Source organism: Schistocerca americana, chromosome 1 (assembly GCF_021461395.2).
Source record: "Schistocerca americana isolate TAMUIC-IGC-003095 chromosome 1, iqSchAmer2.1, whole genome shotgun sequence".
In the NCBI taxonomy this organism is placed as follows: Eukaryota; Metazoa; Arthropoda; class Insecta; order Orthoptera; family Acrididae; genus Schistocerca; species Schistocerca americana.
Genome location: NC_060119.1, coordinates 351,974,782 through 351,989,934, shown reverse-complemented (window position 1 = coordinate 351,989,934; position 15,153 = coordinate 351,974,782). Strand labels below are relative to the sequence as shown.

The following is a 15,153-nucleotide window of genomic DNA, read 5'->3' as shown; positions in this document are numbered from 1 at the left end:
TTATAATTATAGAAATAGTATTGTGTTAACTGTGTTCACATCTTATTACACATTCTAAGTACCTACAGGATCTTGTGGACAAATAAAATTAATACATAAATCTCTTCTATAATTTTATATCACCCTCATTGTAGAGCAGAAAGGTGTTAAAAAGAAACTTCAGAATCCCTGTGAATTAGGGTATAATCACTTTAATTACTGCATTAATGCTAACTAGTTTCCATTGAACCACAGCATGCCACAGTTATAATAACCCCAACTGAGTTCATATTTCTGTTAACAAGGCTGAAGCGTTTTTATTTAAATAATCACAACAACAACAACAAAAATAAAATGAGGTACAAACCTTTGTATTGGCTGAAATTTTAAACACATTCATAACCTTTGGTAACATGGAAGGTGAAATCTTCAAAGATAACTTCCCATCACCACAAGAAACAACTTCTCTGAAAAAGGATACAAAATATAATGTCAAAAATAAACAGCAACATGAATATAATTGAGGAGGCAGCAGCTTTTTTTTTTTCAACATAACAACAATCTGCTAAATTACTAGAGTAACTCAGCTGGCATAAGCACAAATCGTATTAAGCACAATAGTGATAGATTACTAATGTAGCATACAGGCTATGTTTATAAAAGTTGCTTCTCTTTTGTAATATATACGTCAAATTGTTCCACACTCCTAGAAGTACTCTGTCTTGAAAAGATCTACATAACACAATGAATGAATCAATGAAATATAAAAGAGAAATTTTACTGTTAAGGCTGTTGGCAATGCCCTGTCTTCAAGGTCTTCATAACATTATCTTTCAACACAATAACACAAGAGTGCATGTTGCTCGTGCTTTCCTTATCTACTTCTTTATAGAGAGTGTTCAAATGTTGCCCTGACCAGTGCATTCTCTAGGTCTCTTACTGACTGGTCTGGATAGACTGCGTCAAAAATTACAAAATTACATTTACAAATAATAGGTAACAATACAAAAAATTAGCAGATTAAGCATTTTAGTATTTATACATTTAAAATGCTATTGATGGCTGGGTCCTCTGACAGTTGCACTAGTTTTGGAGACATTTCGATAAATCCATTGACTTTGTTCACAGTAAAAAAATTCCTGGATGGAGTAGACAGTGGCAGGACCTATACTTCTATGGGTAGTGATCTGAATGTTCTCAGGGCAATATTCAGAAAGCTGCCTCTTGTTTTGGACAATCTATTTGTAGGTACATTTATGCTCTCCTTGTTGCGGGTGATGTGGTCATGTATGTCAAGCCTCCTGCTAAAGAAATCTAGATTTTATTTAAAGTGAGGTATATGACTCATGACATTAGACACACACACACACACACACACACACACACACACACACACACACACACACACACACACACACACACGTGTGCAGTGAGGTCTTGCCAAGAGCATTTGCTGTCCACCAAAAACCCCCGAAGTTTCACAACCACTACCCAGTTTACGTAATCTTTGTCGCTGAGGCTACATATCAATTTTTGTGTTTTTTCTTCATTGAATTTCATTTTATTTGTAACAAACCATTCTTTTGTCATGTCAAATGAAGCATATGCTTCTTCTTGAACCTTTCTGGCACTGATGCCTTTTGAGTATAAAGTTGTGTCATACGCATGTAGCAAGGACTGTCCATGAGTACTCAAGTCATTTACAAAAAGTAGGAACAGGAGGGGCCCCCTTACCGATCCCTGGGGCATGCCGTATCCAACTTCTGTTCACATGATAGCACTCCTTGAACTGATGTGATATGCCTTCTGTTTTCCAATTAATATTTGAGGGTTGCCAGAACAGTGCCTCCAGCTCCATCCTGACTGAGCTTTTTCAGAAGGATCTTATGAGGAATGCTGTCAAACACCTTAGTAAGGTCATAAAATGTCACTGCTATATATTCTTTTTCTTCAGAACTGTGCTTTATCCTAGTAACCAGGTCTAGTGCCGCTGCTTGTTTGATTTGCCTTTCTGGAAACCATACTGTGCATATGAGAAGAGTTCATCAATTTCAAATTAATTTGAGATTCGGCCTTTCACTGTAGTCTCAATGAATTTAGCAAAGAGTGGAATTATTGAGACTTGTTTGAAGCTTGCTACCTTGTCTGGATCATAATTTTAATAAACTAATACTATCCATGCACATTTCAGAGTCAGGAAATACACCTGCAGAGAGAGGGTTATTAATTACCATAGTTACTGGTTCAACAACATCATGAATAATTTTCTTGTGGACATTAGTGGGCTTCCCATATATATCCTGACTGCCAGAAGGCTTATAAAATTTTACAATCCTTAGTATTTCATTATTTTGTAATTTCCTCCAGTTCATCGTGGTTCAGATTCTTTATCTGCTGTTGACCACATACAGTGGAATAGGCTTTATAATGATGTCAAAATACAGAACATTTACTATATTAGTTAGTGTTTACATTACAAGTACAAATTATTTATGCTACATTAATAAATTGTACAGTATTTCTATCATAGGCTTAAAACTCAATTCCTATCTTACAAGTATCCAAGAATTCTGTAACTGTAGTATTGATTGTCTATTATCTATTTGTGCAGTTTACTTTTAAAATCATTGAAAGGTGTATTGAGTACAGCATGTGGTAATTTGTCAATTTTTTCCTGTGTTCATTGATCAGGTACCAGGCCGCCTTGCACAGGCTGTGGGTTCTTTCTGTGAACCTATCAACGCTTTTCTTCTCAGCTTGTTCTACATCCTTTCTATAAAGTCTTTTTCCTGTAAATATTTGCTGTAAAACATTTCCTTTGCATTGGGATCTGCTGCTGTTTTGAAGTGATCATGTAATAGGAGTAAAATGCATTTTAATTTTTTCAATTCACTAGTATACCATGTTCTTTCTTTCACCATATTTTACCTGTGGCTTGACATGTTCACAGGGTATTTTTTGGTCTTCTGTGGATCAAATAGACAATTTTCGTTTTGATTATCTGCAAGAACTCTATATATGCATCAGTTGCTGCCATTTCATGTAATCCAGGCTACCACTCTACTACATATAATGCTGTCTGAAAAGCACTTAATGTTTCCTTATTTATGATCCAGTTTACGAATACATAATTAGAATTCTGGGAAACAGTTGGCTGATTATTTGCTTTTTCTGTATACATTTCCACGACAGCCATTATGATTGATGAACTCCTGTATAGATCTCAAATGTCAGATATGTGTGTAACTGTAATTCAAATAGACTCGATAGCTGGCCGGGTTACAGCCATTGTTACTACCAAAAGTGGCAGCTGTGTGTGCTGTACATCCTCAAATCACCTATAAATTCAATCATGTATTCCTCCTACTATATGTACACACACAATAATAACTGATACTATGTCGTGACATTTAGGAGATTTGACTGGAGAATGTAGGACATCACATCATATTTAATTCTAAAAGTCAGATAATATCACATTCAGTTCAGTAGGGTGGTGATGATTATGTGTTTAAGGGACTAAAGTATTGGGTCATCAGTCCCTCCTTATCATGTGAAGCACATTTCGAAGGGTGAAAAGCAAAAACAATGGGAACTTGGCTGCTTGAACTATATAGGCAACTCAAAGAGTTTAAAGGGGTGTGATAGTACTAGTACCGCAGTAGGTAAAAGAAAAGTGGGGAGGGTGTGGGGGGGTGGGGGTGGGGGTGGGGGGGACGAAAGGCACAACAAGGTGAGAGGGTAAGGAAGTAATCTGCAGTCGCTTGATGGGCACCCACCAGAGGGGGGAGCTCTCACCTTCACAACCACCCCTAACACTGGAAGTGGATGATTTATAGTAAAATCCAGTCCCCCTCAGGAAATGCAACACTTTGGCAGTCGCTGTCATGTCATCTGAAAGCGTCTGAGGTAGTGAAAGCATGCCGAAGATTGGCCAGCAGGGTGCACTCAACAAGAACATGCACTATCGTTAATAGACTACCGCACCTGCAGCAAGGGGGATCCTCCCGATGCAAAAGGAACTTGTGGGTGAGTCTAATATGGTCAATGCATAGTCGGCACAACACACTGGCATCTTTCTGAGAGACCTGGAAAAATGTATGCGACATTTTAGTCGACTCTTTAATTGCTCTAAACTTGTAGCCTGCCATTCCAATTCCCAGAGCCTCAAAATATGGCACCGGAGCTATCATCTTAAGTCTAGTTCAGGTCTGTACACTGGATCTTTTCTGGACTGTCCTATATATATATATATATATATATTCTGGGGCATAAAGTTCATATCAGTCACATCTGTCATTTTTGGTGTTGCAGTTTTTATAAGTGTTGGAGCAGTACAGTCATAATTCAGATCAATCTCAACAAACATTTTGTAGAACTGTACCAGACTGGAATTGGCTACGCACCAGCTGCAATGTACAACAGCTTTTTATGAGTACTTTGAAAGCTTCTGCCAGAAGGTTCCATAGGTATGTAAATCAGATGAGTTTTGTGACAAGTAAAATTTGCAAGTGTTGCCTGTGTAAGATTGCTCTCCAATGCCACTACCAATAGCTGCTGGTTATATATCGAGGAATGTTACCTACTGAAATGATCCTGGAAGATACTGAAGGCCTCCTTGTATGGTTAGTAACAGGTGGTAAACCATTTAAAGGCCATCTTAAGTAGTTGTCGATGGTTACACTATGAGGTTACATGGGCAACACTCATCTAATGACAGGAAGGGGAGTACGGTTGCTACTCTTTACAAGTCAGCATTCTTTCTCCAGCATTCTTTCTCTCAGAACAAACTCCATTTAAAAGTATCTTTGTTTGTGTATCCATCATAGCCCAAGTGAAAACAAGATACACAAGAATGTAAAAGTATGGTCAGCAAAATTTGTGTTGAGCACATGAGTGCTAACATACTATGAATATGGCCACAATTGTTTCTAGTCTAATAACACACAAATATGAAATTTATTCTATTGTAAACTTCATAATGGAGCACAACAGGTGATATCTTTAAACGATAAACCCAGTATTTGTCTGATTATAACAAAAGAAAAATTAAGCTACCACAAGTAGATGGTTTTCTTAAAATTGTCTATTAAAAAGAAAGAATTCTGCTCCTTAGAGAGGGGCTTTAAGTAATATTGTTCATTAAAGATGGGGCAAAACTACAACTTCCACTTGGAAAGATTCTAAGAATATGAGTTGTATTGAAGTCTTTGCAGTGGATTCCAGCATTCACAAATAGCTGAATGATGTTTCCCTCCAACAATGAATAGCCTTGTTCATCAGTGAGATACAAAAGTCCACTAAAGGCAAAGGTCCAGGTTCAAGTATCAGTCTGACACACAGTTTAAATCAGTCAACAGGCTTTATAGAAGCATATACATCAATGCAGAGTTAAAGAGCTGGGGCGACCATCAACCCCTAGAACACTATCGTTCATCTTCGATGTTATGATCTTTGCCTCTGCTCTCATGGCCTTTGTGTCCATACACCATTATGAGTTGTTCAATATTACTGTGCTTTTATGTTTCACTAGTTTTTGATAATGAATCACTCGTTGGTGATTTCCATCTTTTACCATATCATCGTTAGGACCACAATTACTATGTTTGTGACCCTGGCAACACTCACAAACATCATTTTTGACACCTACAATGAGGATTTGCGCTTTGTCACAGACTCACAGTGCAATTATCTTTTGTTGGACCCTTATATTTGCCAGTTTTATAGCTTGCCACATCTGGATGCAGTATACTGGAAATGTGATTAGTGTGTATTTTCTCGACCTCAGAGTGTACAGGTCTGGACTTGCCTACATTTCATTGAATGTTATTCTGTTGTTTAATTACTTCTGCAAGTACAATTTATTAATTAAGAATCCAACGTACAATGTGTCGAACTCTGTGCTACCCCATTACATTGCGTGGCGAGACTGTGGGTCTGAAATTTGTTGTCTTCCACATACTACCATTAAACTGAGTTACCTCACAATGTACAACTACTGTTCTACATGCTTCAGCACTGCCACTGGTACCTTTACACTACTTGCCTTTTAATGATACTGCCCCCTCTCTGGCTCCGTATGTTCCGACTTCTACATTTTAGCATTCTGCAGCTAAGGTTGTACCTTCCATGAGAGTCAACCACACTTCTGCACCTCCCGCGTCACACGTCCTCAGTCCCCCCCCCTCCCCCCCCCCCCCCCCCCCCCCCCCCCCCCCACACACACATGGGCTTCAGGTGATACATCACATCGCATCAGTCTTCTGCATGTTAATGCAATGCTACCTTCTATGATCATGCTCATCACCATCACACCAGCCTACATCATTCTCATGCCTAATATGTAGTGAAGGCAACCCCGGGCAGTTCCTCACTGAGACACCTGCAACTGCCCAATCAAGATTTCATCATTGCTAATGGTGTACCACCTTCACTGGTCACTGCAGGTCTACATCATATGTCAACACCTACACAAATGGTTTCATCTGGCAGGTTTCCTAAATTTGCCCCAGGGGCTTCAGCTAGAAGTACGCGGGTGGCGACCGCGGGGACCCGAGCTGAGTCTGACATTGCTTCCACTTACTTGTGTCAGACTCCTTCTTTCTCCTTCCCTGTCAGCCTCCCTTGGCCAACCCTTGCTTTTTCAACCCCAACAGTATTAGGTTTCGAGGCCCGAGGGCGTCTATCCAATTTTCTTATTCCTTCTTATAACCCAACTCCTGAGGGGAGCCCACCCCTTAAGAAAAGCCAGCAGTCCTGTGAGCTGTGAGGGTAACACCGCAGGTTGGATGGGAGGCCAGCACCCTCTCTCTGTAAAAAATTAAACACGCTTTCAAGACTAAAAGTAAGCCTCGGAACATTACTGACAAAAATGGACGACGTCAATGGCAAAGAAACGGTATACGATTTGGAACGTGGAATGTAAGGAGTCTGTATAAGACAGGAGCTGCAATCAGTGTGGTCAAGGAAATTCAGAGGTACGAACTAGACCTAGTTGCACTGCAAGAAATCCGGTGGAATGATGCTGGGAGCATTGATGTTGAAAACTGTACAATTCTGTATGGAGCCTGTGAATGAGGTCATCTGTTAGGCACTGCGTCAGTAAGACGTTGGCCACTAATGTTTCAGAATTCGTTTCAGTCAACCCAAGAGTATCTGTTCTACCACTGTAAGTAAAGCATATTAAGGCAACTTTTGTGAACTGTCATGCTCCCACGGAGGAGAGCAAATGTGAAGTGAAAGACGAGTTCTATGCACAGCTAGAGGCAGTGATGGACGCTATACCAAATGGACACCTGAGGATCCTCCTTGGTGATATGAATGCCAAGGTTGGGAAAGAACAAATATTCCAAGACACAACAGGTAGGCACAGTCTACACAACCTAAGCAATGACAATGGAGTTAGGTTCATCAGCTTCGCTACATCATTAGGGTTGTTCATCTCCAGCACAAACTTCCAGCGGAAAAACATACATAAAGGAACCTGGGTATCACCAGATGGGAGAACTGTAAATCAAATAGACCATGTTGCCGTTGATCTCAGAGCCAAGAGATGGGTGTTAGACGTTAAGACAGCGCGGGGTGCCGAAGGTGGGAGTGATCATTTCCTGATCAGAGGCCATTTAAACATACAGTGTAAAGGAAGAATGGGGCCTAAGTTAAAAAGAGTGGAAAGGTACCATGTGGAGAAACTAAAAGATGAGGCAACGAAGACCAGATACCAGTTGCAACTTAATAACCGCTTTGAAGCACTCAGTGAAGTGGACGCGAATCAGGACCTCGAACTTATGTGGGGAAACATCCAGAGCTCAGTTAGGGATACAGCAAAGGAAACAGTCATGGGAAACCCAGTGGGCAAGAAGATCTGGTTTGGAAAGGAATGTGCAGATGCCCTGGAAAGGAGAAAGGAAGCCAGGAACAAATGGCTGAAGGGGACAAATCTGGCACAGGCCAAAGCACAATTTGAGGAGGTCCGAAAGACTACACAAGCAATTCTGAGAAGAGCAAAGAGGAAATACATAAGGAATATCATCACTGAAGCAGAAACAGACTTCAGAGGACAAAAGACGAGGGAAATGTTTCTGAGGGTGAAGTACCTCTGCAAAGGTCACCAGGCCAAGCAGAAATTTGTCAAAGATTTCTGTGATAAGATCCTGATGAACGATAGGGACATAGCTGAGAGATGGAAAGAGTACTTTTGACAGCTGCTAAACTGTGATGAACCCGAACTGCAGTTTGATTTCCAGTACCCAATTACAGCCGATGCAGACTATCCCCCACCTACCCTGGATGCGATAAAAACCAGAATCAGACACCTTAAACAGAATAAGAGTCCAGGTGAGGATGGAATACAGGCTGAAATGATCCTGGCAGGAGGAGAGAAACTTGCAGAAAAAATACACTGACTGATACAGGCAATATGGACCAAAGAAGAACTACCAGGAGAATGGAAAACAGCTCTGATTTGTCCAATACATAAGAAGGGTGACAAACTGGAATGTGACAACTATCGAGGAATCGCCCTGCTTAACGTCTGCTATAAGATCCTGTCCAATTGCCTCATACATAGAATTCAGCCAGTGGCAGAAGCGGTGATTGGGGAGTACCAGGGAGGTTTCCGGCCAGGACAGTCAACAGTAGATCACATCTTCAGTCTCCGGCAGCTCACTGAGAAACTGGGTGAATATGGTAAAGATTTGCATGTTTTATTCGTTGCTTTTAAGAAGGCCTATGATTGCATACATCGCAAGAGCCTGCTCAACTGTTTAAGGGAGTTTGGCATAGCAGAGAAACTCATCAATCTTATAAAGATCTGTCTGAACGAAACACACGCAAAGGTGAAGATGGGAAATCACGTAACTGAGGAATTTGAAATTGTGACAGGAATCAGGCAAGGAGATGGGTTGTCCCCTATCCTGTTCAACTTTGCCCTCGAGAAGATCGTACGCAAGACCTTCCAAGAGAACGAAGGGATTGAAATCGAAGGAAAGAGACTGGCATACTTAGCCTATGCAGACGACATGTGTTTACTCTCTAGGTCGGAAGAGGAGTTGGAGCAAATGACCAAAGCACTAAAGGAGGCTGCCAGCAAATTTGGGCTAAACATAAATGAAGCTAAGACAGAGTACCTCGTTATGACACATGGTCATTGTCAGACTGCTGATCATCTACAATCACTGCAGGTTGGGGACCATTCCTACAAGAGAGTGCAAGAGTTCAAATACCTAGGGGCACTTTTCACTGAAAACTCGTCATGGGAAGCAGAGATCAATGCCAGAATACAAGCAGGAAACTGATCTTACCACAGCCTAGCACAACTGCTTTGGTCCAAATCTCTCTCCAGACAGTTCAAGATTCAACTGTACAAAACCCTGATCCAGCCTGTTGTTCTATATGGCTGTGAGACATGGAGTATCCAGAAACAGGACTTCAATAAGCTCCTTGTCTTTGAGAGAAAAGTGCTTTGGAAGATCTTCGGTCTGGTTCTGGATGCAGATACAGGGAAATGGAGGATCAGATACAACCAAGAGCTTGAGGAACTATACCAGCAGCCCAACATAGCAGGAGCTGTCAAAGCCAAACGAATGCAGTGGGCCGGCCATGTGGCCCGGATGGAGGATCACAGATGGCCTCGGAAGCTCCTGGATTTCACACCTACAGGAAAGAGACCGCCAGGGAGACCCAAGAAGCGTTGGAGGGATGGACTCCATGAAGATTTAAAACAAATGTCAATAGATGTGGACGAATGGCAGATAGCAGCAATGGACAGAATACAGTGGAGGAGGAAGCTTGTAGATGCGTGCGGTCGACTGGGCCTGATCACATAGTAGTAGTAGTAGTAGTAGTAGTAGTAGGTTTCCTACATTGCCTCTATTACTGAAGGACAATCACTGTAGATGGTTTGTCCTGGCAGGAAATATCTTTGACCTTCATGGGATTATGGATGAATACTCCTATTTTATTTGCCCAGTTAGTCATTTCCATGAGCACACAGGCCTTATCACTGACTTGCTGCTCTCCACAGCTGCCCATCACAAAGACTCTGTGGCTAAAATTACTGTCATTCAACATTTGTCACATCACCCTTCCACGGTCATGTATCATGCCATACAAGACGAGAAATGAGGACCTAGGACCACGTCTCAACTTTGACGGCACTTCTGCATGTCAACAGACATTGTGGACTGTCAAATTCCTGTATGAATTGCAATTACAATTATTGTCACATGCTTCTGATCTACAGGAAAATAAGTTATGCCTTGCAGATCAAGCATATAGAATCTTGCAGCACAGACAAATTCTCACTAGCCCAAACGGTCATTTGGATGATAATGCTGGCACTACGGGCCAACTCCCTCCCCCCTCCCCTCCCCCTCTGCCCCAATCCACTTCCTTTAGTTGATAGAGCCTACATGGGAGTACACACAATTGCCTGGAATGATACACAGCCACCAGGTGGTAACTTTCATGCACTACCTGCACCAACTCCCCAATCACTTCCAACCTCTATTGAGGAAGCAGCCAAACAACGCGACACACTTCTCTCTGGAGAATCCAACAGAAGGCATGTACACAGCATGGCTTACTTCCCACCCCGTGCACCCCCTCTGCTGGTTCCATGTTGCATTAGGAGATGCTGCTCAGAACAGGTGCCCACCCTGCACTGTAAACTCTGTGCATGGACCAGTTTAGGTGCACTGGCCCATCCCCCTCCTACATCACACCTCGTCAAGCAACAGTCGATGAATGCCTTCTCATCTCGCAGTGGTTGTCTTTACTTTATAGACCACATGTCAGTGCTCTAGTTTCTTATCAATAGTGCTCTGGAGGCTAGTGTTATACCTACAGCACTGATCCCTCCTCGCATATTCCCTACACAAACTGGCACTGCGCACACCAAACATCTCACACATCAAAGTCCTCAGTGCTAAGGATCTCCAGGCCCACCTAATATCTAAACTGTGCTTCCTATGTCATTCCACATTGCTGATGTTGATAAACTGGAGTTTGGAAATTATTTCCTTTGACATATAGGATTTCTACCCAACATAAAGTTAGCTTCACCACTACACAATGCATATGGCACACTAATTCTGAGCTAGTTCAGCACTGCTTCTTTCATGCTGCCTATTGAGATCCCCTCCTACACTCCCTTTCCAAGTGCTGTATGTTTTCACCCCAGCTCACCATTTCACTAGTTGAGCTTTTGCTCAAGTGCTCTGCTGTCGATGCTCTTTAAGTGCACAGGCCCTCACTATGTCAACAGTTTGAAGCTGTATCTGCACAGCTCGCACAGGCTCTTCACATAGCACACCAGCTCTCCAACACAATTTCCTCACAACTGGGCAATGTGGCTGCTATCAAGTGATATTTGTCTCTTCAGTGTCTCATCCCAGTCTACTGTACCCTTGTGCTGACAGTGATGCTCCTCAGAAGGGTTGCAATAACATGATTGTGACAATGATCTCTAATGGCACATGCCACAGGATTAATAAAACGGAGGATCCACCTGTACATCTTAATAAGGCCTTAATCCAAAAAAGTTACAACATGCCAAGGCAATTGTCAGCAAACTACTCAACAATAGGATTATTTGCACTTCGGACAGCAATTGGTCTTCCCCCATACATACTGTGTGGTATTGACAAATTTCACATCACTGCTTACCATCCACAGAAGAAAGATGGGTTATTTCTTCTATGCAGATCCTGAACTCTCGAACTATCATGGATAACTACCAGTCCCTCACATCCAAGACTGCCCAATTGCTTAAATGCGTACAGGTATCCTGGACTGCCACAAGGCTTACCACCACATACCTGTGTTCACTGAAATATTTCAAAAATTCCACTGATTACTCCCTTTCTGCTTTATGAGTACTGCCCCATGCTTTATGGCCTCAATAATGCAACCGAAACATGGCAGAGGTTTATCAGCTCTCTCTGTTCAACTTGACATTCACATATGCTTGTTGTGATGACCTTTTGATTCTTTCATCTATCACCGAGGAGCATAAACAGCACCTGTCACAGGTCCAAGTGACACTGCACCACAACAGTGTCAAAATCAATCATGCAAAGTCACCTTCCTGGGTTATACTGTTTTGTTGGATGGTATGCAAGTGACATCTGATCACGCCGTATTCATTTGCAACTTAACTTTACCTACAGACTACTGTGAACTATGTAGCGTCCACAGTACCACAAATTTCTATCGCCACGACCTCCCACAGGTTGCCATATCCGGGCACCACTTACCAACTTCCTCATTTGTAAGATTATTTCAGTCACTAGGAAGGTGCCTTCAATGAATGATACAATCGCAGTTCTCAAGTCACCCAATTTGTCACGCGTTCTCAAATTGTGCTCAGTGCTCAAATCTTGGTTACTGCGGCCACAAGAGACATATTGATTGTGGGCAGTACTGCAGCAGCATATCAGCATCACAACTGAGCCTCTTATGTTCTTTTCTAAGAAATTTCCACTCTCTCAGTGCAAAAGGTCAACGTTTCACCACAAACTTCTCACGGTCTGCGAGACAATCAAACACTTCCATGACAATATTGAAGGGTGCGAATTCACCATCTTTACAGATTACTGCCTGCTGGCTGACACATCTGTAACCCTGGAAAGAATGTTTCTCCTCAATGGCTTTGGCACATGGAGCTCATCTGCCAGTATTACACAAATGTATAATATGTACAAGTGTTCGATAATGTCATTGCAGATTATTTGTCCTGTGTAAATGTTATCTCAACTCCCATGGACATGAATGAGCTGGTACACCTACAGACATGATTCTGAGCTCGCCGTAATGCTGATAGACACAAAACACTCTGTAACACTTGACATCACCTCCTCCCAGGTTCCTCCATACATATTATGGATGACACCTCGATCAAAGCTACCACAAAACTAATCACTGAACATTTCATCATAAAAACTGATTGTTGCACTCGGCCACACAATTTTATCCCGCGTCAGAGGAGTCATGTGGAATGGCATACTGAGGCCCCTCTTGGACAATTCAGCATCCCCAAGGGTCGTCTACGTCATGCCCATATTGACACAGTGGAACCACTAGTACCCTCAGATGATTTTTACCACATTCTGTCTCTCATCAATCAAGTCATGAAATGGGTTAAAGCTGTTCCCCTCCCAACCATACGTCCAAAAAAGTTGCCCATGTTTTCATTAACTCCCATACTGCCCACTTTGGCTGCCAGTCCTCAATTACAACTGACCAGGGCCACAAATTTGAGTCTTCACTCTTCTCAAAACTTTGCAAGCTGTGTAGTATAGACAAATTTCACATCACTGCTTACCATCCACAGAGAAATGGTCTCACAGAATGTTCACACCATACACTTAAGGCAGCACTCATGTGCCTAGTGGTTCCTGCCTGGAAGCGATACCGTGTGCCTTTTAGGAATATGCACAGCTTACAAGGAGATCTCCAGGCATCATTCACAGACATCTTGTGCGGTGAGCCCCATATCCTAAGGATGATTGATGAGCTTCCAGCATTAGTTGATCATATACGCCCACACATCACACACACCTGTATGCCACCTCCACATCCACATTCTCTATCCCATGTTTCTGTCCTTAAGGAACTGACTACTAGTGATTATGTGATGCTCCATGACGTCTCTGTTTTAGCATCATCACAGGTTCCTTATTCGGCCTCCTCAGAAGTCCTCACTCACAGATGGAACACCTTTGGCAACATACTTAACAGCAAATGTGAGACGAACTTGGTGAATCAACTGAAACCTGCCTTGTCATTCACCAAAAACTTTACTCAGGCGGCATCGGTCATCCAGCTGGACCCACTCGATGACCCCTCCCAGCCTTCTGTGGCCTCAGATTCGTCTTTCCATGATCCAATGTACAATTTTTGTGCTGACACTGAGTCACTTCCCCTCAAGTTTTCCATCTTGCCACCCAGTGTTTCAAGTGATATGTGTGACTATAGTGTAGTACTGTGTGGGCCTCTGCACATCCAAATACCACTGTTTTCACTGTTGACATCACAGGTGTCAACCTGATGACCTCTGTATCGAGGTCAAGAATGGCATAGCCTTCATCTTTACCATTTCACCACTGCCTCAAGATGATGCCTCCACCATGCACATATGGCTCCTGAACTGTTTTCAGCTTCCTCCCAGCACCAACCAAGATCTTAATATGGAGAAGATATCCTCCAACAGTCGACACACTATCATTATTCCTCTCTAACCTCTGATTCTCCAATTATGGACATCACTTCAGCCAATGACCTCTCGTGCTCCCCAGTGGGATGTCTACTCAACTTGAGTGGATGCAAATTATTGTCAATGGCATAGCCTGCTCTGCACCTCCCCCAAGCTCTGCATTTCCTGGGAAGGGAGGGGTCACTCTGTAGTGGCTATCAACCACTAGAAAACTATTGTTCATCTTTGATGTCATAGTCTTTGGCTCTTCTCTCATTGTGTTCGTGTCTGCACACTATTATGAGTTATTCAATTGTATTATGCTTCTGCATTTAATTAAAGTTTTTGATAACAATTCGCTTGTTGCCATTTACAACCTTTACCATATCATTGTTAGGATTGGAATTACCTTAGAGTAATTTCAGAAGCAATTAATAGGTTGTAGTGAACCACTGTCTCTCATTTCACTTCCACCAGCAGTTTAGGCTAGCAAGATATGCAGAAAAGTCTGTATGTAATGAGAAAGGCAGGGTAGAGGACTTGCTTCCAGTACCTTATTATCATCATCATCATCATCATCATCATCTGACCACACACTGCTGTTGAACTGTCTCCAGAAGCTTAGTTTCGAGATTTATCAGTATGTAGAAAAGATGGATTTTACCTCAGATCTGGGATATTTGCAAGAAGAGCTCAATCACCTACAGAAAGCTTTTTACATTGTAAAGGCTACTTCAAATAGCAGATTTGGTACACATTTCAACCTACTCTTGTGAAACAGAGCGCGGCCAGAGAATACAGATGGTCTGAAAAGGTTGGTCAGTTTGTTACATGATGACAGTATTTTATCAAAGATTAGAATAATTACTCACAAGAACAAATAAAATATGCTTTATGCTCTGTGGCATTCGTATATCCCCTCCAAAGATCTGAGAAGAACCACAACAAGGAAGAAATTTATGAGATTTATCTCTCTGTGG

At 42.1% G+C, this 15,153-nt stretch overlaps 1 protein-coding gene across 3 annotated transcripts in view; it reads right to left on the bottom strand.

The window, feature by feature from the left end:
- Positions 1-15,153, bottom strand: part of LOC124599665 (probable cytosolic iron-sulfur protein assembly protein Ciao1) — a 73,545-nt gene that overhangs the window by 9,613 nt on the left and 48,779 nt on the right. For all 3 annotated transcript variants that reach the window (XM_047136096.1, XM_047136098.1, XM_047136095.1), the window contains exon 5: positions 347-446. In XM_047136096.1, the coding sequence (XP_046992052.1) occupies positions 347-446 (100 nt within the window). The remainder of the gene's footprint in view (positions 1-346; positions 447-15,153) is intronic.